At 39.3% G+C, this 25,274-nt stretch overlaps 2 protein-coding genes across 2 annotated transcripts in view; one reads left to right on the forward strand and one right to left on the reverse strand.

The window, feature by feature from the left end:
* The first annotated feature begins 243 nt into the window (after positions 1-243).
* Positions 244-5,842, forward strand: hsd17b8 (hydroxysteroid (17-beta) dehydrogenase 8). Its single transcript, XM_063898506.1, has 9 exons — positions 244-633; positions 1,542-1,744; positions 1,874-1,990; positions 3,253-3,348; positions 4,468-4,553; positions 4,647-4,731; positions 5,183-5,225; positions 5,464-5,538; positions 5,631-5,842. The coding sequence occupies exons 1-9, from the start codon at positions 588-590 to the stop codon at positions 5,648-5,650; spliced, it is 771 nt and encodes a 256-aa protein (XP_063754576.1). The 5' UTR covers positions 244-587; the 3' UTR covers positions 5,651-5,842.
* A 2,130-nt stretch (positions 5,843-7,972) lies between these two features.
* col11a2 (collagen, type XI, alpha 2) overlaps positions 7,973-25,274 on the reverse strand; it is a 46,656-nt gene continuing 29,354 nt past the window's right edge. The window contains 45 exon segments of the mRNA XM_063899468.1: positions 7,973-10,166; positions 11,784-12,020; positions 12,311-12,379; positions 12,606-12,718; positions 12,830-12,929; positions 12,931-13,116; positions 13,205-13,258; positions 13,366-13,401; positions 13,543-13,596; positions 13,727-13,888; positions 14,109-14,162; positions 14,288-14,395; positions 14,703-14,756; positions 16,260-16,313; positions 16,408-16,461; positions 16,634-16,687; positions 16,839-16,946; positions 17,046-17,099; positions 17,222-17,275; positions 17,470-17,523; positions 17,634-17,687; positions 17,826-17,933; positions 18,291-18,344; positions 18,456-18,509; positions 18,643-18,750; positions 18,874-18,981; positions 19,192-19,245; positions 19,375-19,572; positions 19,699-19,752; positions 20,018-20,071; positions 20,287-20,340; positions 20,446-20,490; positions 20,953-21,006; positions 21,332-21,376; positions 21,984-22,037; positions 22,127-22,180; positions 22,775-22,882; positions 22,998-23,051; positions 23,172-23,216; positions 23,375-23,428; positions 23,525-23,569; positions 23,677-23,730; positions 24,202-24,246; positions 24,328-24,381; positions 24,483-24,527. Coding sequence (XP_063755538.1) covers positions 10,020-10,166; positions 11,784-12,020; positions 12,311-12,379; positions 12,606-12,718; positions 12,830-12,929; positions 12,931-13,116; positions 13,205-13,258; positions 13,366-13,401; positions 13,543-13,596; positions 13,727-13,888; positions 14,109-14,162; positions 14,288-14,395; positions 14,703-14,756; positions 16,260-16,313; positions 16,408-16,461; positions 16,634-16,687; positions 16,839-16,946; positions 17,046-17,099; positions 17,222-17,275; positions 17,470-17,523; positions 17,634-17,687; positions 17,826-17,933; positions 18,291-18,344; positions 18,456-18,509; positions 18,643-18,750; positions 18,874-18,981; positions 19,192-19,245; positions 19,375-19,572; positions 19,699-19,752; positions 20,018-20,071; positions 20,287-20,340; positions 20,446-20,490; positions 20,953-21,006; positions 21,332-21,376; positions 21,984-22,037; positions 22,127-22,180; positions 22,775-22,882; positions 22,998-23,051; positions 23,172-23,216; positions 23,375-23,428; positions 23,525-23,569; positions 23,677-23,730; positions 24,202-24,246; positions 24,328-24,381; positions 24,483-24,527 — 3,462 coding nt within the window. The 3' untranslated portion in view covers positions 7,973-10,019.

A 25,274-nucleotide genomic window follows, 5' to 3' on the forward strand; every position in this document is an offset into this window, starting at 1 on the left:
GGGTTTGATTATCATAAGTCCGAATTTCTCAGTTGTTTCACCACCATTTGTCTTTGAACTCGTAGAGTATTTTAACCTCATCAGACTTTTACATAGACTGAATGTATTCATGACCGCGATGCCTTCTTGTGGCCACAACAAGCAACTACCCCACTAGCGTCAAGTCAGAGTTAAACACTCAGTAACAACAACACTTCCGCTACATCCTTCCAAAGTAAAACGTATACCCTTGACGTTACTCTGTGTGCTGTGACCACAGTCTATGGTTGACTGTGGCCACAATTTAAGGTTGCAACAGCTATTCTATTTATATTTAACTATGCATTGTGTAGTTTTTTTATTTTTATTAGATACATATGGTAAAAGTCGGCCGGAAGCCGCTTTTTATTCCTGTTTTACGTCCGTCGTCAGTGCCTATCCGCTGCAAACTTCCTGTAGACTTTTCTTAAGTTATTTAACTTTTAGAGTTGTCTTTTGCTAGGTCAACACAACCCCATTTTTGTGGTTTGTGCATTTTACTTGAGTCAAAAGTAAGATTAGAGGCAACAAACTGAGGCTAATCTAAGGCTAAAGGAAACAAACCCATCATGGCGGCCGCCACAAGGCTCATATCAAGGTTGACACTGGTCACTGGTATGTTTATAATTTACCATTCATCATTCACTGTGTATTGATGGGTACGCTGATACATGCAGTGTGATTCTCGTTGCAGGATTAGATCGTTTTCGTTTTCTCGTCAGTTCTCTTGGTTTTACTACCCCCAAATGTTTTCTAAGTGGAACTGTGTGTAAATGTAAACTAGCTGAGTAACACTGTGGAAGTTTAAAGTAAATTACTAGGTGTTTCTCTTGACTCACACCTAGTTAGTGAGCCCTTGGGATTAGCTTTTGCATTTTAGCACTGATCCATGACTTTGAGAAAGTATCAACAGCTGGTCCAGGGCTGATTACATTCAGTCATTTCTATATAGAGTAAAAGTATATCTGGCTCTAAATCTTAATCGGATATTTATTTTATGAGGGATCATATTGTGTGTAAAACTGTTGATGATGGTGAAACATGTGTACACTTGCCCTGAGTCTTGTTTTTTTTAAAGTCCAACAGTCAAAGATCATATAAAAAACAATTAAGCAGATTACATTCATTCATTTTCTTAGTGATTCATAAACTGTAGTCATTTCAGGTTAGTTGTAAAAGCTGAAGCATAATTTGTCAACAACAGACAGCGGAAACTATTGCTTTTAAAAATAAAAATCAACCTCACTAGGAGCGTTTTGGGTTGATTTTGTTTTTAGGGAGGCCGTGCCATTACCCAAAGAAGCAAATGTCTCCATAAAGGAAGTCCTGGCACACACATTATTCCTCCTTATAGAACACCTTTTGTATAGATTAATAAAACAAGCGACAGATCCAGGACAGAGGGTGTTGTATGATGTACATATTGTAAAGACTCATGAGGACAATTTGTGATATCTGCTAGAAAAGATAAATAAAACTGACTTAGGGGTTGCTCGACTTCCTGTTGCTCTCTTCCCACCCAGGAGGAGGCAGTGGGATTGGGCGGGCGGTGTGTCAGCGCCTCGCCTCTGAGGGCGCTTCCGTGGTGGTCGCAGACATCAGCGAGGATTCTGCCAATGACACCCTGGGGAGCCTGCCGAGTGACCTCAGAGGTCAGGGTCACATGGCGGCTGTAGTGGATGTTTCTTCAAAAGAGAGTGTAAAGAATCTTGTAACAAGAATACAGGTGTGTACATCTGCCAAAAAACAATCAACACACTGTTTGTTTAATTAAAGTCAAGCTGCAACATGTCTCCATTACATTTCCCCCTCTATCTTTTCTGTTAACAGTCAATGTCCTGCTCTCCCTCTGCAGACGCACTACTTTCAGCCTCCCTCAGTGTGTGTGAACGCAGCAGGCATCACCCAGGATGACTTCCTGCTCAACATGGACGAGGATCATTTTGACAAAGTCATCCAGGTCAACCTGAAGGTACGCAGCCACGCCTCCTTCGGCCTGTACCGCAAAGCTTATCGTAGAGGTTGGTGAGTAAACTCTAGGTTTTCTTGTATCACGGAGCTCCCTCAAGTTTTAAATACAACTCAACTTTAGAGGTTCAGGTACGAATCTGTCATCAGTTTGACTACTGACCAATCAGATCCCTGGAAAAGTTGAGTCATTATTCCTTCAGGATCATTACAGTAACACAAGTACTCATTTTACAACAAATTTATAACCAATAAAGAGGAATAGATGTTTCTATTGGTTGGTATAGTCTTTTAGATGTTCCAGAGATCCGTTAAGAAACAAACATGATTGATGACACTAAGTATAAGAATGACCTGAATTGATTTGCATTTTATTTGCTTTGTGCTTCTTTTATTTCAAGGACTTCCGATAGTGTCAATGCTATCACCGCAGTTTCGAAAACATCAGACAACCTTTTAAATAAAAACATACTTTTCTGTCTTTTATTGAAAACCGTGTTGTAAATTTAATTAGCTCCCTTCGCTATAAATGCTATATTTTAATTTTTTCAGACCGACCTCACTAGGCATTCTTATATATATATATTTTAATGTGCATCCTATATTTTAAAAGCTGATCATACTACATCAATATTCACTCTAGACAGTATTACTATTTGTCACCGATATAGTCTAAGCTTTATTTTATTTTTTACCATTATTCAAGAATGTTGGTTTCTAATTAAAAAAAATTGTTCAGCATTTACTCACCTTGTATGACTTTAAATTGTTGAAGTTTTACTCGCATGGTGAAAGTAAAAAACGTAAGCAGAGAACATTTTTATGAATTCAAGTACATTTGTGGCAAATCAGCAAAACTATAGATAATCTAACAATTGAAAGTATGATAAACATTTAGGAATGGTTTAAGTTAAGATGCACGTAGTGAGTTGGAGGCTAAAAGAGTGAGACGTTATTATACTGAATCAGAGTCTGTAATTCAATGTTTTTATACATTTTTGCTTTAGTTAAAGTGCAAACTATTTGCTCACATTCATCAAGACTTTCCCTTATAAAAAATGAGCTCACTGTGGAGGCTTGCGAGAAAAAACACATTTTCTTTAAGAATTGAAGGTAACTCGCAGTGAGGGGCTGAAATACAAATGTTCTTTTTCTGTCATGTTCCTTTCATCGCTCTCTCAGTGAAGTGAAATCTGTTTTTAGACAGCATAAAAGGTAAAGTTAGCATGAATATTAAATGCATTTTTCTCCCTGCATCTCTCCCAGGGTTCTTTCTTGGTCATTCAGGCCGTCGCTCAGGCTCTGGTGGCCTGCGGAGCCCCCAAAGGATCCATCGTCACCGTGGGCAGCATCGTGGGAAAGGTGAGAGCAGCCACATGTAGTGATGGGCAAATGAAGCTTTTGTGAAGCACTGAACCAATTGAGCCAATTGCTTTGAAAATGGGTTCATTACTCGAAGCTTCAGTTACAGTGACCTCTCCTGGCAAGGTGCAAGGCTGCAGGGGATTGAAAGTATCTTTACCTTGAAAACGATTTGATGCAAACACACACTAAGACTGAATATCATGTTCTATCTACAAATAAAGATTGATGATTGTGGTATTGAGGAGAGAGTGTGGGAAAATAGGGCACAGTTGGGAGTGCTTGTGTAATTATAGCAGGGGGAGATTATGTATGATGGAGATATTTTTATTGAGGTACATTATTCTTTCATGTGATTTTGGATTGAGCCAGTTTCCTTTTTTTGCTCTCAACTTCTCCACCTTTGGAAAATTCTCGCTCACGAGGAACAGACGATGCTGGCTCCATTAAAATACAATCTCAATACCAAGAACTCAACAGCAACAACACAAACTACTACAACAACCCACAAATGGTGCTTTGTTTAGAGTGGTTATAAAGTGTTGAGGCGCTAAAACTGTGTCAACCTGTCACTTGTCAGAATTAAGACGAGGTAGTGCCATTGAATCACCTGATTGGATCGCAAACCAGTCAGGTGATTCATTCAGGCAATGAGAAAGTTGCTGCTTTGGGCGTCACACGTGATTTAAAGCAAGATTTGAAGCAGTGGTTCAATGTGATTGTGATTCAGGGTTTGAAGCACGGATGGAAGCTTCAGAGTCGCGCTGCCATCACTAGCCACATGGTCTCTGTAATAAGTAGCTTTAACGTTTTTGTCCAGAAAAGTGAAACAATAAAAGTGATTGTGGAATTGCCCCAAAAATGAAAGCTTAAGGTTAGTGGTAATTGTGGTTCTAACCTTTATAGCAGTTTTCCTAAAGCTAAAGACACAAGAATAAACTTTCAAAAATCTATCAAGAATATATTTATATCTTAAATAAAATGTGAATGCCAAACTATTTTTCAGGAGCTGGTTGATGAGTAGGTCAGTCCTCTGAGGGTCAGTTGGCCTTCTGCTGTTTTCTGCTGTTACAAAACATAACCTTAAGTGTTGCTGAACTATTTTCTGAATGCTTGCAGGTGGGAAATATCGGACAGGGAAATTACGCCGCCTCTAAAGCAGGAGTGGAGGGTTTAACCAGGACTGCAGCCAAAGAGCTCAGCAGGTTAGAAGAGCCTGAAGCAACACATTATGACCCACGGTGATGAGTGCAAAGGAATTTACAATAATCATTAGCTTTCTTTGTCCTTTGCTACAGGTTTGGCATTCGGTGTAATTGTGTGCTGCCAGGTTTCATATCCACTCCGATGACGGATAAAGTTCCAGAGAAAATTATTAGCAAGGTTAACACACACACACACACACACACACACACACACGCGCACGCACGCACGAGAACACATCAATTAAGTAACATTTCATCTAGCAGGTTTGAAATCGTGACTCAGAGTTAAACCTCCTGTAGCAGTTTTGACCAGTAATTCCTATGCAGTTTACATAAGTATGTTTATTTTGTGCTGTAAATTACATTTTGTGCATTTCAACAATTGAAGCCATCTGAAGTCCAAGATGTACCAAACACCAAAATATGTTTAGTATTTTTGTTCCAGTGTATAATTGAGTAATCACTAAACACCTTTTTTATCAAACCCATGTCTTGCCTGTATTTTGGTTTAAAATGCAGTCACTTTGACCTCCCTACGGATAAGATAATACAAAAAACCTTTGATACAGCTCCTGTGCATTATAAATGATGTCCTTAAATCTGCTCTGTCATGTTTCACTGTGTTTCAGATGAAATCCCTGGTGCCTCTGGGAAGAATGGGGGAGCCTGCAGGTCAGTGCTGACTCATGTTTAACATCACTGTCTCTTTCACTTTCAGTCTTTATTTCACTGTATATGATTTTAAAGGAACTTTCCCAAGCTCACTGGAATCTAAATGTTGCTTTAAACAATTAACATCTTCTTAACTTCCCCAGACCTTTGAGTCTTGTCTTCTCCCTTACATTTTGGTTTTGTTGAAATTAGGGACAGGGATATGGAATTACTTCTCTTTCTCTTTGTCCTCCTCTAGAGGTCGCTGATGTCTGTGCCTTTCTAGCCTCAGATGACTCTCGATACATCACAGGAGCCAGCGTGGAAGTGACAGGTAGTGTGATTCAGTTCTGTGACAGCTGTTTCTGTAAAAAAAACTCTCTGCGTTCATTTCGTGCTCAAACTGTGTGTCTCTGTCTTTGTCAGGTGGACTCTTCATTGGATAAATGAACTGTCTGTCACACCGATGAAGACCAATGGGAGGCCAGTTTCTTTATAGTTCATTTAATTTTTGAAAATGATACTACTTTAATGAATATGTTTTAAAATTCTGTTTGTGCCAATAAACAACTGTTTGTAATATTTCTGTACAGAATGTTGATTTGAAAGCTCTGAATAAAGTGTTTTACTCAAGCCTTCAGATGCCTGCACAGTCCTTCACTCTGACCCTAACCCCTCTCAGAGGGTGGACGGGAATCAAACTTGTTCCTCAAGATCTTCAGACAACTCTGTCGCACCACTTGAGCCTCTCAGGATTATCTTTGCACTTTAAAAGCTTTTATTTTGATCCTCTGTTGGTTGGTGTTGGAAAGCTTTTGTTAAGTTAAAGCACTGAAAAGGGTTTGGATCGCTGACCTCTTTAAAGAGCGCTCAACTCTGATAATGAGCTCATCTGCTTTCTGTTTTGTTTGCCTATTGACTATAAAAATAAATGTATGCTTAGAAAAATATCAGAAAAACATCATAATATGGTGTGTGAAACAATTAGAAATAAAGGTTTAGGAAAGTCAGTTGAAAATACAAGAAAAATATGATGCAGCATTGTATGCTGTAAAAATCCATAAAAGCACACTATGGTATGTCTGAAATAAAAAATGCCATAAAATAGTACCTTGAAAATATCATGAAAAACAACATACATGGATTAGTATATCGGAAAAAAGTATCTCCAAACGAACAAATTAAAGTTATTATTTAGAAAAATAACAGAAACTACATAATGGTATAATACATAGAAAATATATAATATTGTAAAAAAATGTCATACTATAGTATTAAAATAAAAGACGTGGTAGTCTGCCAAATATATCAGAAAAAATCTCCATAGCATATGGTATACTGTAAATACCAGAAAAAGTCATCGTATGGTGTGTTGAAAATATCAGAAAAAATGCTACGGTTAGTGTCTCCCAAAAAAAGGACACTATAGTTTGTAAAAATATATGATGAACCAACATAACAGTATGGTGAAGACAATAGAAAAAACTAAATATTAGAGTAAATCAAAATTATGATAAAAACACGACATGATATCGTAAGTCGGAAAGTATAGCATTTCAAACAAAAGTCACTGTAACGTTTGTCCAAAATATAATGAAAAACAACATGGCAGTTTACCTGAAATATCATACAAACTACAAGATAAAGTGTGTCCAATTGATGTCATGGTAAAGTACATCGAAAATATCCTTAAAAACAGAATACTTTCCTTTTATATTATGTCCTAGAAGTCATGTATAGTTAGTCAAAAATATCTGAAAAAACATAGTTATATTGTGTGTTAAAAATATTATCAGAAAGAGCAGCATATTATAATGTGTCATTCATTAAAAAAAATAAAATGACGTAGTATGTTGTGTGAAACAATAAAAAAAATGTTTAGGAAAGTAGTTGAAAATACAAGAAAAATATTTTGTTTATGCCGGGAAAAAAGAAAATAAATCAAATTATTGTTGGAAATATCTTGTTAAAAGTCTTAACATGGTATTAAACATACTTGAAGAAAATGTTTCATGGTAGAGTATATCAGAAAAAAGTCATAGGATAGAATATTAACACTATACTATGACATTTTTTACTTTTCTATACTATAGAAATACTTTATACTATATGAAGTATTTGCAGGACACAAACTATAATATACTATAGTATTATATAGAGAAGAACTACAGATGACAGGGCGTTGGAAGAAAAACAAGAGTCAAGCAGCTCTTTTTAAAAGATTATATATTACAGAAACAAGACTTTCTTTAAAAATTACTTACACACATTATAAAATAATACTTTTTTCTCTTTTCAGCACCATATTTCTTATGTTGAAACATTTGTCTTCAACACAGTAAAACAAATATTTGAGGTAATTCTCTCTGGAGAATCTCAAGGTCAGATTTGTTTGGTTTTTAGGTTTTGGCCATCCCGCCCGGTTTCCCTGCTATAGTAAAAAAAAAGACAAATAGAAAAAACAGAACTAGTATGATATCACCCCATAGCCACATTATACTTATAAACAATACTCTTATTATTCACTTTTAATCCACTGGTGGCTGACAGAGCTGTCTCCACCCTCTCACAACCTTTCTCTTGCCCGCTGTGGTCTCAGATAGAAATGTCAAAGATCAGATGGTGTGTCAATATTTTTAGCACCTCAATGCAGACCAATGCAGGGGCTGTCTGTAAACTGTTTGTGTTGCAATTTAAAGCCCTGTTACGCAATAATCTGAGCCTGAAACCAATAAACCACTAGTCAAACAGTAGCAACGACAAGGAAATGTGACAGAACTGGAGAGTCACCATTTAATCATTACAGAGGAAGCAAAATTTAACAGCACAGTACAGTTGTTGAAAACACTATAAAGGGATATTACAATAAAATATGGCCACAGATTCTTTGGTTCTACAAAAGGAGTTTGGACAGGGCGTGAACAGAAGCACCATAACTCAGGCTGGCTGTGAGTTTAACATGTGAGTCACTACAGGAAATAAATACAATGAAATATACCACATTTGACTGGAATATTTGGTGGTCCGTGTATTTTTTAATTTCAAAGCACCCTGTTGGTTTTTAAATAAATACAATAGAATATCACTATTTCTGTACAAATGTAATGTAATGCACATTTTCCCCAGTAAAAAGCTTCATGGAAAGAGACTAAAGAAAATGAAGGACTCAAAGTGAATATTAAGACTTTTATGCTTTGGTATAAGTAGCACCTTGCCACACAGTTTCTTTCAGTAAGGCATGCATTTTATTCACTGCTGTTTAAGAGAAAGGAAGCGGGACCTTTTCATCTCATATACATATTTAAACCCTGACGATGTTCTGAGCTTTGATGTTGAATCTGATAATGTACTATGGATGGAAAACAAAAATCAAAGGACCCAGAAAGTGACTCAGCAAATACTGGACTGGTGTGTGGTAGCGACCCTGGTAGCCTGATCCTTGATCTGAAGAAGAATCAGCTTTTTCTTTAAAGCACCAGTAACATGCAATTACAATAGTGTCAAGTTCAGCACAGTTTACAAAATAATGGCTTTAAAATTCACTGATCTTCTGTCTTGCTTCACTGCATGCGGTAGGCTTTATTAGAGGTGAACAATCCAAATAAAGTTTCTGCTGCTCTCAGGGCGGAAAGATCGCATTATACTGGCCTGAATCACATTTCTGTATTACAACTGCGAGCTGGTCATTAAAAGAAAATTATAATAGATGAAAATTCACTAAGTGGCAGCTTAAAGTACACAAGAAACAGCCAGCTGGTATCATTTGGTTAATTCCCTCCTTTTTTCGGGGTAGAAACTGTTGGCTTTAATTCTTTGGTTCTTAAGTAAGATAAAAGCAAGGGAGATCATTGTGTTTTCATTGTGAGCAACATGATTGACAAATCACTGGATTTCACAATTAGACAACCTGATGAGTTAGACCCCACGAAGAAAGATTATCTGAGCCGCTGCTGAATTTTTGGCTGTGATTTTCCTGACAGAGTTTGGTGTCTACTCTCTTCATTGGATTCAAATGTGGTTCATGAGTGAAAAAGCTTCTGGCAAGTGATGAAAAGTTGATTCAAAACTTGAAATCCTGAGCAACCTTTTATACGAATGACTCAAAGCAGTGAACCAAAACAACAATTTTATGCTCAAAACACTGTAGATGCAGACAGCTACATAGGAGCTTCTTGCACCTATTGATAGAGTGACTGTCAAACGCGTTGCTCGCAGTGTGAACGTGAAATCAAAGAAATGTAAATAATGTCCAAGAGTGACCCTTTTTTCGGGAAGAGGAGGGGGGAGGTAGAGCAGGTGAGATGAGTGGAAAAAAAGAGAGACAGCGGGGAAGAGAGAAGAGTGAGAGGGGGATTGGAGACGGGGGGCTTCAGGCCTCAAGATACCAGCTTGCCCTCTTTCTCAGGCCGGCCCCTTTCGCTGCTGGTAAAGAAACACTGTTTTATTCCGAAGAACTCTCTCCTGGTTTTTTCTTCCTTTCTCGCGGTCGTGCGCCCAAACGATGGTCTCCTCTCCGCGAGTTTTTTAATCTTCTCTCCTCTTTACTTTTTTTTGACGTCCATTATTTGTCGGGAGGATGTCACTTTCCCCAGGCACGTACTTGAGTGTGAGGGCGTGTGTGTCTCACAACAGCATCTGCGTGTGTAGGTGTGTGTGTCTGTGGGTTTGTGTGTGTATTTCATATCATTTACAAGTTAATTTACAAATTACTGGGCATGTATGTTTTTCATATATAAGTGTGTCTCTAAGTGCATGTGTGTGTGCGTGAGTATTTGCACGTGTTGTTCTTTGCATGATGTGTGTATGTGTGTGTTTTTAGCCTTGGAAACAGACAGGTCCCACTTCAAAGCCAAACTGCTGGTTGCTCTCCCCAAAGTCTGACACCTTGATATCCAGCAGAGGGAGATGCTCCACCTGTGGCGTGTTGATCTCCAGGACTGTCCTGTCAAAGCCCTTACGATACTGCAGAGACAGACAGAAAGACACGTGTCAGAAATCAAAGTATTCACACAATCCAGGGTTGTGAATATAGAAAAATTCAAGTAATTTTCATTTTTCTCAACTGTGCATCATAACTTGGATTAAACACAGCGGAAAGAGAGTTAATATCAACCTATCTTGCATGCTATTTCCCCCAAAAATTATCCAATAGGCAGTAAATCAAAAAAAGCAACTCTCAAGAGTCTTAAATTAAGCTAAATTCAAATGCACTTCATTGTGATACCAAGGGGAAGCAGTCAACTTATTAATTCTCAATTGTTATAACCAAATATAGAAGCATGTTGAATGGCTGTAGAGCAGGGATGTGCAAACTTCGGAGGGCCACATAAAGAACAATATACAAAGTGCTGGGCCCCTCACTAGAGGTGAGGTAAATTGCCTTATATGTTAAGTTAAGTTAAGCAAAATCAATCAAATGTAAGTAAATTATGCTTCAAACCTGAATATGCTTCAAAAATCATCCCAGCTCTCCATAGGGTTTCATTAATTCTATTTAAAAAGTGTTGGCAGCTGATCCCTTAAAACAAAAGCCTCAGATTGCTTATACTAAGGGGAAATATAAAGGAGATATTTGAAGCTTGTTATGCAAATACCTTTTTTTTTATCAACTAAGATTTGATAGAAAATGTTTTCAACTTTAATTGACTGAATTTATTTGAACAGTCTGCGTATTAACACATGAATATGACTGTGTTCAATCTGTTCAAATATATATTCAAGATGTACAATATAAGGAAAGCACAAGTTTCAGGTGGGGGCCATATTCCATTATACATTTTGAATTTGCTGAGGGCCAATCTAAAATAGACAGGCAGGCCGCATTTGGCCCCCGGGCTTAATTTGGACACCCCTGCTGTAGAGGAAGGTTAGGGGCCCTGTTAAGCTAATAAAATGAAAGGTCTTATTAAATAGTTAAATCATGTTCTAAATCTTTTGAACGATGATGTTGAGGATGGATATAACACAGGAGGGATCTACAGTGCAAACCAGTTTTTTTTTGTTTTAGTTTATTGGGCCTTTATTGGAGGTTTAGAGATGAAAGGTGGAGATAGAGGGGAGGACATTGTCTGAAATGTTCAGCCGGCTCTGGATTTGACAGGCTTCCTAGGTAGCGGTTACAGCATATGGGCCGACAGCTCTAACAGCTGTGCTATCTGGCAGCCCGAGTACAAACAACTGTATACTGTATAAATGGGAGAGCCAGTTTTAATTGATAGGAAACGAAGAATGTATTATGTAATGTAAAAATATTTTCCTTGTTTTTATTTTTTGAAGTATTTTATTATTATTATTGTTGTTGTTGTTGCTGTTGTTGTTGTTGTTGTTGTTGTTGTTATAGTGCAGCTTGGATTATGTCGGTAGGAACTAATGCCACCTGAACACAACTCATGGTCTGATCCACCATGGCTGGGGCGAGGGTGTATGATGTTGAAAGACCCGAAACACCCAATAACCCCTGGTTATATCACTGATGATGTGCTCAGGAGCATCAAAAGATGTATTAAATATATGCTACATTGTATTCCAATAATCAATAATATGTCTTAAACAGACAGCCTTCGTTTCTGTGTAACTCACAGAGCAGCCATCGACCAAGGCTTTGATGTAAGGGTTGGTCTCGTGGCTCAGCCTCTCGTCGTTGGCACCCTGGAAGTGCAGCGCCCTGTTGTAGTTGTTATTGGCATTCTGGTCGACCCAGGCCACTGAGCGATGGCAGTGGTAGGTGAGGTTCTGGCGGGCCTGGACGCTCAGGAGACGCAGGAAGCCCAGCTGGACCACGCCCACAGGTTCACCGGCAGAGTCCACGTAGGAGAACTGGGAGGAGGAGCAGCGTGAAGGGGAGGAAAGAGGGGGTCATTGAATGGGATTTGGCGGAAGATAAACAGATAATAGGGTGGGAAAAGGGGAGGATAAAAATGAGGGAATGGACAGAGAGGGAAAGAGATGATGAAGGAAAAAGAGGGTAAGAAGGGGAAATGAGCGGAGTCAGAAAGGGAAAACAGATTGTGAGAACAAAAGGAGGGTGATTGAGTTGAGAGTTATTTAATTTTTTACTATAAACATTAGTTTCCCTATCTCTCTTAATGTGACAGAGGGTTACTAACCTTGCTACCAGTGGTGAATTCACTGTACCAGGATCCTGGGGTCTCATTGTCCCAGGAGCTCATTCTCACCTGCCGCAAGAATTGTTAACATCATATATAGTCAGACACATTTGGTATGCATATTTATGCACACAAAAATAAATACAGCTTATGCAGGAAATTAAACAGTCAAGTTTCTAGAAAGGAGGGTATCAGATACAACATACTGTACCTCTAAACAATGTTTAGTTTAATGGTCTTTTGCTTGTTGTTTGCATTGTAAAAGATTTAAAGGACACTGATTTGCTGGACTGACCGTGTTGATGCCCGTGCTCGGGTACAGGCACGTCTCTGCTCCGCTGGTGAAATTACAGAAGACCTTGAAGGAGTCTCTGGAGCAGCCCTGGTTAGGGTCAATCCAGTACTCTCCTGCAGAGGACAGCAGAGTGACAAAGCAAGGTCAAAGAAATGTTAAAACTCTAAGACTCCAGTTTTGACAACGTCAGGATTTATGGATATGTTTTTAATTGATTTCCTTACCGTCTTTGAGGTCTGGCTGGCTGAGGTGCAGGTCTTGGCAAGTGCGGGCAGGGCTATCCTGGGTACCCAGAGGGAAACGCATGGTCTCGATCTCCTGTCTGCAGTGAGTTGAGAGAACCGAAGATCTCCTCCATGCCTTCGCTGCCCATCAGGAACTCAGCGCCAGTGGCGTCAGATGCAGGCATATCTGAGTCGGTTTCAGAGAGCAGCTGGCTGGCGTCGATGGAACGCTTGGACTTAGGACTCCTCTGGATGGGCAGGGGCTGAATGACCTCTCCTGGTGGGCCCTGGGAAGCAAGTTTACATCGTAATCAATTAGCTGGCAATCAACAGTGAGGTGCAAAGTAGTGATTTAATTTAAAGTGAAGTACTAACAGGAGCTCCAGCAGGTCCTTGTACACCCTTTTCTCCCTTCGGACCAGCTCCTCCCTAAACACAGATTCAAGAAGCATTATTGCATCAGATCCCAGTTAATTCACTTTTTGTAAAGAATGCCCTTTGTTTTTGAGGTACAAACATTCTTAAAGTATACTCACAGAAGAACCCTTGGCACCTTTGACACCTTGAGGACCCTGTAAAAGATATGTGGCTCTATTTTAATGAAGGTGTTTTTCTGCTGTCATTTATTTTGAACTTTTAGGCACTTTAGAACATATTGGAAAGAAGAGAAAGGAAATGAGATGTTCATGGGACATAAAAGTGCAGTCACTTACAGGCAGACCAGGAGGACCAGAAGGACCGAGGGGTCCGGTGGCTCCTGACATTCCCTGTAATAAAACACAAGACATGTCTAACGTTAGATAGTTTACTTACATGTATACTGTTTATTGTCAACATGAATTTAATTTATTTGTTGATTTGCCCTTCTCTTACAAAAGGTAAAGAGGTCAGACTTACATTTTCTCCTTTAGATCCCAAAGTTCCCTGAGGCCCAGGAAGACCTCTGTCGCCCTTCTCTCCCTGCTCTCCTGGGGGTCCAATAAGACCGATAAGACCTGGGTGTCCCTTCTCTCCCTTGCCACCGGGGTCTCCACGCAGGCCAGGCAAACCGGGAGGTCCCTGCAGGAATAGAAGAAGAGAAGGACGAGTTGAGGAGATTAGAAAAATAAAAAAGTTGATGATGAGAGAGATGGAAGACAGGAAGAGGAGAGTTGCAGCATTGGATGACACAGAAGGAAAGGACTGTAGTTTAATCAATAGTACCAACTCATTTCACTGAATGTACTCCAGAGTGCAGAGTAGAAGTACACACAAATACAAAAAGGCATTTTGATCTTACAAGAGGTCCAGGTGGTCCTTTCTGTCCAGCAAGTCCTGGAGATCCTTGCTCACCCTGAAACACAGTTGGAAACACATCAGGAAGGTGGTGGACCTCCAACACATATTTAATATACATGTTGATTGTGAAAAAGGCTCTGTCTACAGTGTCCACAAAATAATATCCAACTCTTGACTGACCACTGATCCAGGGAGTCCTCTGAGACCTTCTGTTCCTGGTTTTCCTGGTTGACCCTGAGGGCCGACGGGGCCAGTTTTTCCTGGGGGTCCGATAGCACCTGAGTCTCCCTTTGAATGGTGATGACAACAAAGATGGTTGCAAATGTTTTAAAAGTTGTTCCATGCATTAACTTACACTCTGGTGGTGTTAATATATATCTCAGAGAAAAATAGATACATTCTCAGGTTGCAAATGTTTTTCAGGAAAAAGGCAGAGTATGAGCGTTATCCAGGGATCAATGACGGAAATGATCGGTTCGAGGAAGTGTGAGAGCGATCTAAAGCCATTTTTGGAACATTAACAGTATATGTGTATTAGCATGAGTTAAGAGTAAAGACGGGTGCTTAAAAATAGAAATAAAGGCTCTGGACTCACCTTAGTTCCCTTCTCTCCGTGACGTCCCTCTGGTCCTCTTGTTCCAGCAGGACCCTGGAAAACGATGAATCAATATTATTGCATTCACAAACACAAAATGACAACTACATTCTGTATTCAAAATGAATGACTTGTCTGTCAAATGTAGCCTTTCAACAAACACTGGACAGAATACCTATTGAAAATGACATCACTGCACTTATCATGCGCTACTGAGTGCTGAAGCTCTACCAAATACTGCAAGGCTGTGTTGATAGTTATGTTACCATCTTATTGTACCATATGCTGTACATATTGTACTGTACATATTACTTGAATAATACATATACAGTATTAAGCTGGCTTCCTTATTGCCTGTTGTGTTTACATACGTGTTTCTTTACATGTCGATGTCACAACATTTTTGGCAACATGATGCCAGAATAAGCAGCAGGGTTTTTGCAACTACTTTAAGACCTGGGCAATGTGCAGACGAAATGAAAGCAATTTTTTAAACAGAACAGAGCCCGAGAGTCCATTTCATATATTGTGTTTTTGGTTTTATTTAAACTTTATTTGTTCAGAATATATATATATATATATATTTACATATTTCAATACCAATGTGAATATTGCTAATAATAAAAGATACTTGCTCTTTGAAAGGATATTCTTGCATGTAAAAACTTAAAATATCCCAAAACAATTTTGTGTTGAATAAAGCCAAATATGTGCTTGACTACGAGTCAATGCGCATTTTTATTTTAGTTTGATATTGCCATATTTACATTACTGTGTTGAAGTGGGGGGCTACACTTATATTAGTAATTTAAAACCTTTAATTATATTACTGAAAAAAGCTGTGAGAATTTTGCATAATGTACAACCCAGAGAACATACAAGCAAATTATTTATTGAGGCTGTTAAAATTGAAAGACTTAATAGCATTACAGACGGCTGTAGTTATGCATAAAGCAAAAACAAGACTACTACCAGAAAATATGCAAAACTATTTATTTTGAATCTGAGAGGATGAGTATCACAGGAGAACGTTTTATTTTAAGCAGCAGTTTGCAAACACTACTTAGCGAATGTGTGTCTCTGCAGTTGGCATAAAAAGGTGGAATTGTTTGACGAACGATTTAAAGGGTTTTATTCATATTTTCAAGAACAAGTAATCAGACAATATGAAGTATACTTTTGATTGTGTTCTGGTTTTGTGTTTCTGTAAGAATTTGTAAGCAACTGTGACTGACAGAATATTGCTTTTTTAATTTTACTTAAGATTCTATTCTCCCTGCTCCTTTCCACCATGTGTAGATGTTTTGTTTTAAAATAACTGCCATGTGTGGAATAAACAAATAAATAAATAATTATGGTATGATATAATTTTTCATTTTATCCTACATTTATTGAAAAAATGTCAATAACATCTTGTATCTCAATTATTTGTCTCAATTCTCAACGCATACGACGCAGACTGACATAGCATAACTCTCACAATACAACAGCAGAATGGATGTATGAAACACTTAACAGTAAGAACAGGTGCACGTTAAATGAGGTTGGTGACCTTACCCTCTTTCCTAGGGGGCCGGGGGGTCCGTTCTCACCAGAAGGTCCAGGGGAGCCCTGCAGTAGAAGGCAGAGAGAGCAGATTGAGGACCCTGAGACACCTTGATTACACCTAACTGACATTTCTGCATCGTTGCATTTTTTGACTTACAGATTCTCCTTGTTCACCATCTTCTCCTCTCTCTCCCTTGGCGCCATCTTGACCCTGAAGTAAAGCATATCAGGGTTAGCCATTCTTCCTTTATGTTCAGTTAAGTAAAAAAGGCCCAAGACAACATGTGTGTGGAACTGTAGAATTGTTGGAGGTGTGCAGTCACACAAAACGCAGCTTTGAATACTACAATAACAAAATGCTGACTTTTATACAGGGTACTTACTCTGGGTCCAAGCTCTCCAGGGGGGCCAGGATCTCCAGGGAAACCAACAGGACCCTGACATTAGAGACAAAACACAACCCTACTTAAACAATGGAGTTCAAAATCAGATTTTATGACCATATGTTTAGGAGTAAGAAGAATCTGTGAAATCTCCATGGCAATCATTGTGTGAATGGTTGTGTATGTTGCATGGTGGGTTTCTTACGGGGTTTCCTTTGGGCCCGTCATCTCCAGGTCGTCCTCGTCCTCCAGCAGGTCCAGCAGTTCCAGGTTGTCCGGACTCTCCCTTTTCTCCACGCTCTCCCCGAGGACCCTGTCGTCAGGAGCACAGATCTCATGTTAAATCAGTAAACCCACAGCCTCTCAATATCTTGATCCAACAGGTGTTAGGGTCAGACACTCAGCCGCTCACCTTCTTTCCTGGTTCTCCACCAATTCCAGGTGGTCCGCCCTCACCAGGCTCTCCCTATGGAGAAAATTGTATTTTATTTTAGGCCTTAGGACAAATTTAAATGATTTCATTGTGTTATTTATTTGGAAACTATCAAACTCATGCAGACATAGTGCAACAATGTAAGTTGACAGTACCTTCTCTCCAAGAGGTCCAGGATTACCCAAACCGCCAGGAGGACCTTGAGGACCCTAAAAAACAAAAACAATTCATTTGAACAATCCACATCAAAATGGTTTCCATCATCAGAAAAACATGTTAATAACCAGTTCAACCTACTATAACTGGTTTCTAAGTGTTGTCCAAAAACCATTCCCTAGAATGTTGCTGTTTTGTAGATTAAATGTCTTTTGACATTTTGTAAGTAAGAACTGATCACACTTACGTCAGCACCGTTGGGTCCAGCAGGGCCACGGGGTCCTGGAGGGCCTGGAGGACCCTGAAAACATAAAGAGGTTCACGTTTTTATCAACACTCATGATTTTATTTTGATATAATTAATTACTGAAGCAGTCATTATGATTGATGTTATGTATTTCTGAAACTCACCAGAGGTCCAACATCTCCAGTCTCTCCCTTCTCACCTGGTGGTCCTGGCAATCCCTGCAGGATAGAGGTGACATACAAAGAATATGTTGAGCTTATCAACTAAGCAAAAGAGTGTGGCAAAAAAAGTCTAAATAAAGTCTAAATAAAGATTGAATAACAATTTGGATGAAGTGATTATGGCTTTTATAATACCTGAAGTCCGATGGGTCCTGGTGCTCCTGGGAATCCTCTGGTTCCTTCGTCACCTTTAGATCCAAACGGCCCCTGCTGACCTCTTGGTCCAAGCTCGCCATCAGCACCCTGCACCACAGGAGAAGAAAAACAGGTGTTAAGCTTAATCTAATAAGAGATAACAATACATGAGCAGAAACCTGAATAATCGTGATTGAATGTTCAGTAATGACCTGCATAGTGTTTGTAAGCTGCAAAACAATAGTTGTTTTCTTGGGAAAATTCTCCCCTGCTTATGCATTTCATAACCTCAATTGTTTGTAATAAGTAGAAGAACTTCGAGTTAGACACCCTCCGTTTCTTAACAGTAAACTCAACTGGCACCAAATGCAGTACAATACATGTTTATACAATAAGGAACAAGTACAACCAACTGGCACAGCAAGCTGCCTGTTTTGTTTTCAAAGAATTTAAGTTTGTACTCACAGCAGGACCAGGCTGACCGACAGGACCCATTGGACCGGGTGGACCAGGAGGACCCTACCAAAAAAGCAAGCATACAAACAATGAGCAAAACAACAAAGCAGCAGTGATTCAAACCGATTATTTCCAACCAGAAAGAAAGGCTTGCTAGACGTCAGTGTCACTCACATGCTCTCCTTTGGCACCCTTGCCGCCCTTCTGTCCATGCTCTCCAACCTCACCCTGCATCCACAAAGACACGTCACGTTACAGCGCAGACAGGTTTGAAACAAAGCTCCCTGTTCAGTCCATAGAGGAATGATAAGGTAACAATGGTGATATTTCAAGGATGTTTTGGAGTCTTAGAGTTACTGGCCTTGTCTCCGTCCTCTCCAGATACTCCAGGTGATCCAGCAGGGCCAGGCAGACCCACGGGACCCTGCACGCCATCACGACCGGCTGGGCCAATAGGGCCTTTCTCACCCTTTACAGGAGGAAATGAAAAAAGAGGAAAAGCAATTGTTTATCATTGGTCTTGGACAGGATGAACAATGTCTTTGGAATATTACTCAGTTAAATGCACAACTGCACATTTCCAGAAACTCACAGGAACTCCCTTCTCTCCAGAGTTTCCAGGAGGCCCCTGGGGACCTGGTCTGCCAGGGGGTCCAACAGGTCCAGCAGTGCCAGCTAGTCCCCTCTCACCAGGAGACCCCTAGGCAGGAACAATATCATAAAGTGAATACTTAATTCTTTAGATGGATGGTCTAAGTATTTTATTATTATTGCAGGGTGAAAAAATATTATAAGCACATCTTATATTGAAATAATAAACCCATAATACAAATTAGGACAAAAAACTCATGAAAATAAAGTATTTCCTTATTTTTTCTTCCATAAATTTGAGTTAGGATATTGAACGTACAGCAGGTCCAGGAGGTCCAGCAGGTCCTTCACTTCCCTTCAGTCCACCACCTCCCTGAAAGGAAACAGAAGAAAGGATTTAGCAGTAATCCACTGCTATGGGACTTTTATCTAGAAAGGTCCATTTACTGCTAGCATAGTGATACTAATCAGCCTGATGAGTATTTCCCGTGGTCATACTCACAGGGGTTCCAGGCAGTCCTCTCTCTCCAGGGAAGCCTCTCAGTCCTGGTGGACCATCTTTACCGGGGCCTCCGGGGGGTCCAGGGTCTCCCTTGGTGCCCTCTTTGCCTGATGGACCAGAAAGTCCCTGCTCTCCAGGTGGACCTGGGGGTCCAGGGTGTCCGCGCTCGCCCAGGGGGCCAGTCTCTCCTGATGGACCCTGGTAGAATGAAGATAGGGGGGGGGGGCAGATGTTGTGAGAAAAGAGAAAAGCCCATGGAAATATAAAAATTGATTAACTGTATTAATTATCGGAAAATTCTGCATCAAGATTGAGAAGACTCACCTGAGGTCCAACGACTCCAGGAGGCCCAGGTGGACCCATTTTACCTTGGAAACCCTGAGGGAGAGAAGTTCAGTTAACACAAAATAAAAATAAAATATTCTGTTGAAAAAATAAATCATACTTGTTCCCACATCATCAGAAGCTAATGGTGAAAAACCTTTCTGAGTGACTGTAACCGTGATTAAACATGAGCATGGATGTTTACTGCTGGTACATTTATTACCCTAACCCACAATACTTCAATCTGTTGACCTTCATTAGGTATATTTTTGAATATCTGCTTAAACTATCTTTAAGAGCAGTAAAAAATAGAACTTACAACTTCTCCTCTCTGCCCAGGGTGTCCAGGCAGCCCGTCCTTTCCTGGGGGTCCCTGTGAGGAAACATCCATCAAACATCAAACATTAATTTAATCCACAACATACAAAAGTTTTTCCTACAAGAAAGCGGAAACATGAACCTAAACACAAGGCCATGTTGGAACACTGTACTACAATCCTCTAACGAGCGGCCAGGCGATAGCATCTCTAATATATACAGTATCTACCATACATTTTTAACAAACTGTTTGATTGAACATTTACTTACAGGAGGTCCCTTTGGTCCAGGGAAACCATTGGCTCCCTGAGGTCCAGGCAATCCCTGTTGAGACGATAAAATAGGATATAATCAGAACATGTAGCAAACCCAAATATTGTGTTAGAAAATCTTTAAGACGCCTTTGTGTGATGAAGTTTAGGAACTCACCCTTTCTCCAGAAGGACCAGGAGGGCCATCACTTCCTGACGTTCCCTAACAGGAAACAAAACAACACAGTTAATAAGAAATAAAGTTTTAGAACAAACTGTTAGTTTTCCATATCTTTTGCTAACTAAAAGAAAAAATGTAAAGATGGCTTGAAGCGAAACAAAACTTGCAATCATGACTAATAATCATACCTCAAATCTGCCACATATATCTACTACCACATCTGTAATAAATACTATGTATATATTTATTGTATTATTTTGTACCACATTGTTTGTGTTGTGTTATTCTGAAGTGCTTCCTTAAGTCCTTAATTGATGACATTATCTAGCCACTAAATTGTAATAACCTACCCAGAGACTACAGAATAGCTCATTGGCTAACATTGGCACATTTACGATGAGGTTTAAATGTTGATGTATGGGAACCGTTCCTGGCATACCCACAAAGCACCTGTAAAACACAGTTACATTCTGAAATCTAGATAAATTAACTGTGTTGACAAACCTTTGCTCCTGCTTTCCCAGTCGCGCCCCTTGGTCCTCTCTGCCCTCTAGGGCCCTGAACGCACAAACAGTAAGTAGAATAAGTCAAAATCAATATGAAAGTGATGCGATTATCATGTTTTCAAGTAATCAAATCATACGAAATTGCTGTTCGCTCTCGTTACAGGTGCAACAAAGCAAATTTCTCACAAAACAGAACTTGTTTCAGCTTTCAACTATTGAGAGCAGTGCGTTTCAGCCCAGTTATTGTTAAATACCACAAGCAGACATAAACCCTTTTTGTCAAGCTATGCTCAACATCTTGAGTTGAGGACAGACTAAAAACATTTGTCCTCTTACAATGAAACCTAGCATTAAGATGAATAAATGTGAAATTGTACCGTTGGTCCTCTTTGTCCTCTTGGCCCTGATTTGCCAGCAAGACCCTGAAAAAAAAAAAACAGAAAAACAAATGCAGGCTGAGTCAAGTAGAAATGATCTATACAAATCTGTTTTGTTCTATATAAATATATCTACAGGGGAAACAAGTCTAGCATATCATTCATTCATTCAATTTTTTATTTCTTTCCAAACATTACGCCCATTCCACATGGAGATTAAAACCCCACCATTATACATACATCATTGCATAAATAATGCTTTTGAAATAGTAGAAAAAGTAAAAAAGGAGCAAACATACTTACAAAATGTAATCTTCGCACAAGGAATTATTAAATATTTACAGATCTCACTAAAGAGCTTTTTCTCTTCTTCAACTCTTTCTCTAAATATTGAAAGTAGCTCCTTTTTATTTGAACACTCATCTCAGTCTTTATGCAAACAGAATTATATTTATTTTTATCTTACTAGACAAAGCATCCCACTCTTCAGAATAAAAAGAACAGGAGAAAACAGGGTGGAACGCATTTTCTATTTTTCGATACCACATCAGACAGATATATGTAGATATAATTCATCAGTTACGTAATTTCACACAGAGAATCCCACTTGGGAAGTTTAAATAAAAAATCTTCCAATGGGGCATTCACTTACCCTTGTTCCTTTCTCGCCGTTTGAGCCGGGGAATCCTGGGAATCCAAGAGATCCCTAAATACGAATGAATATTAGCACCGTTTCTCAGCACACTGAGGAATACAAGTGTCGGATGGTTGATGCTGCATGTGTTTTTGTTTTACCTTGGGTCCTTGTCTTCCGGGATATCCAGGAAGTCCAGGTACACCAAGTTTACCCTGAAATCACATGAGGACCTTATTAATCCTGATCATTTACCATGAATGAGCACATTATCTGTAATTGTTTTTAATGTTACCAAACTGCTACAAAAAAAAAAAATCCCATTACAAGACTGCCAATGATGATTTGCTCATGATTAAAATATTTGCCATGATAAGAAGGGATGGGAGATGGGAGCTCATATAATAAAATTAATCAAGCAAAAGGTCAAAGGTTTAGTAGACTCACACAAAGAATAAAACACACTTAAATAAAACTACTTACACTTGTATTGTAATTATAAGTTATTGTATACCATGTTGAACTTATTTTCCACTTAAATGCATAAACTTAACCACAAGAGGGCAGCACAGTTAGGTTTCCGGCTTAATATTTCATCATAAAAAGACCGTGGCCCTATTTAAAGAAAATGAGAATACTTGTGTGGGAAATATTGGCAAGTGCAAAACTGAAAACTTATACTCCAGTAGAGGAGGTATTCACTTGAAGTTAACAACACATATTAGCAAATGATTCCCCTAAGAATCAGAAACCTTTCTCATCTTATTGAGAGCCATCATGTAACTGTGTCCTTATTGAACTGGTTGTACCTTCTCTCCAACTAATCCAATTGGTCCGAGCTCGCCAGGGGGCCCGACACGACCCTTTGGCCCTTCAGGACCGTCCTCTCCTCTGGGCCCTGATACTCCAAGCTCACCCTGTCAAGCAGGAGACAAAGCAAAATATGAGAATAAATCAACACAAAACAGAATCTAAAAAAGATAAATCAGATCCATAAATTATTGAGTAAATAAATAAATCAAATCATCTCACCCTCTCTCCCTTGGCACCGAAATCTCCCTTAATTCCAGGGAAACCATCTTCACCCTAAAAACGGAAATGAAAACATACAGATTTCCAACACCTTGCTATTGTGTCAATGCAAAATGTACATAATACAATTGATATTAAAGTTAGGGTAATTGTTGAGTGGCAGGAATCACTTACCTTCTCTCCCTTGTGGCCCTTCAGTCCACGGATTCCTTGAGTTCCCTTCAATCAAAGCATTGCATGGTCAATACACTGTAACTTTGTATTATGTATAATGTATTATATTCTAGTCTGAAGGTCATTTAAACTGCAAATGATAACCTCACAATAAAAAAACCCCCAGTGTGCTCCTGACTAACTGAAAAATAAACTGTACTGACCTTGATACCACGAGGGCCAGGATAGCCGATAGCTCCCTGGGGACCGTTGGGACCCTGGACAAGGACAAATTAAAACCATTAATACCTAAATGTAATATATTTTGTAAGCTGGTAGGGACCTGGTGTAATGGGGATATGTATGACACCCACCTGGTTTCCTTTGGTACCAGAAGGCCCTTCCTTTCCTGGGTGACCCTGTAAAGAGAAAGCACAAGGACATCAGGAAGGACATCCAGTGCCGGTGTATTTAAAGTAAAACATTTGAATGGTATTAATACGAATAAAATGCAAGACAAACATACAGGAGGACCGTCAGCTCCAGGCATTCCTGGCAGACCTGGTTTTCCTGTGGGTCCCTGGAGGAGAAAACAAGGTGGTCATGAGTGAGAGTGTTGGGACAGCCCCTGTAACTGTTTGGTAACTGTCCTAAAACTTTATGAGAATATTAACTTGTTGTAAAAACATCGAAGCTACGAAGCTGACAAGATAGCTCAATGGCTGAACATATTAATGATCAATCTCATGTAATGTTTGGCAAAAAAGCCCAAAAGAATACTTCTGCTTAAAAAAAAATACAGACATCCTAAAAGAATATACAGTAAGCAACCCTGCTCCTTCTCAATGTATTAAAAGCTAGAATCATATGATTCACGGTGATCTTGATTAGACATTTAATCTAATATGAAGAGTAAAAGTGCATTTGTTGATCATTTCAAGACCATTCAATAATCCTGATCATTATATTTTTGTATATCTCCCTGAGCTGATTTTCTGCAATGTTTTGTACTTGTAACGCAATTCGCTAAATATATATTTTGATCGCTTACTTTCTCTCCTGGAGGTCCAAGGGCTCCCTGAGGTCCTGCCATTCCCTGCAAAAAGACATTATTGAATGAATACGCACTCTCAACATTAATGTGTAAATTGTACATAAGCGTTCCCAGGTGTCTCACCTGAGTTCCTGGGGTTCCCTGCTGACCTGGAGGTCCTGGCTCCCCTTGGGGACCCTGAGAGACAGGAAGAATAATGGGAGCTGATATTAATCATCGGCTGATTCAAGAACATGGTGACATGATATTATAGTAGATAACTTATGACCAACACTGACCAAGTTTCCTTTGGGACCATGGGGCCCGTCATTTCCACGTACACCCTGAGAAGAAGAGAGGATGAAAAAATCAGCCTGGAATTCTGAACAGAATCTGTCACGAATTAACAAAAAAGATTTCACAATTTAAAAACACTTCGATAATAACAGCTCACTTACTATGGTAAAGGCTTCTTTCTACACACATTTTCAGCGGAAAGTATATTTGCTAAATGTCAGTCACAGCTAATTAAAGATTTAGGTGATAATGCTAGCGTGTATATTTAGATTTATATGAATCAGTAGGTACTTAAAGCTAGCTGCTTATGGGATGGGATATAAGATTTTTATTGTCAACATATACGTTGTAGATGCTGATCATATGACCAATAAAACCTTTGAACCTTGAACCTTTAAAGGGGGACTCCAATTTTACACATAAATGTCTGTTCACAGGTCTTGTGAAAAAGGCATTGGTTGAATTCAGGACCATTTCCTGATGTTAGTCGAGGGAGAGTTGATTTGGTTTGAAGACATGAAGGATGTGAAGTTAAAAGGAAGTGAGCCCCAGCTTGTTGCATAGCACAACACAATCTCCAACGAACTGTTCTTGAAGAAGAATGTGTGGAATGAAAAAGACAATGTGTTTTGGTTGTGCTGCTTTTGTCAGACCATGTGATTTCAGTGCCATGCTAAATCAGTGAAGTACTCTTTTAAGGGCAGACCTCGACCACTGTCGCCAAACAACTGTAGTACAAAGAGTTAAATGGATACTTGGGACTCCGTCTTTGTTTTGTTTTGAGGTGGTTGTGG

This window comes from Eleginops maclovinus, chromosome 13 (assembly GCF_036324505.1).
Source record: "Eleginops maclovinus isolate JMC-PN-2008 ecotype Puerto Natales chromosome 13, JC_Emac_rtc_rv5, whole genome shotgun sequence".
Classification (NCBI taxonomy): Eukaryota; Metazoa; Chordata; class Actinopteri; order Perciformes; family Eleginopidae; genus Eleginops; species Eleginops maclovinus.

Excerpts from the sequence above, each read along its gene's own strand:
- hsd17b8 (XM_063898506.1), top strand. The coding sequence starts at position 588 with ATGGCGGCCGCCACAAGGCTCATATCAAGGTTGACACTGGTCACTG. Across the intron at positions 4,732-5,182 it reads CAGAGAAAATTATTAGCAAG|ATGAAATCCCTGGTGCCTCT; the intron begins GTTAACACACAC and ends ACTGTGTTTCAG. Across the intron at positions 5,539-5,630 it reads AGCCAGCGTGGAAGTGACAG|GTGGACTCTTCATTGGATAA; the intron begins GTAGTGTGATTC and ends TGTCTTTGTCAG.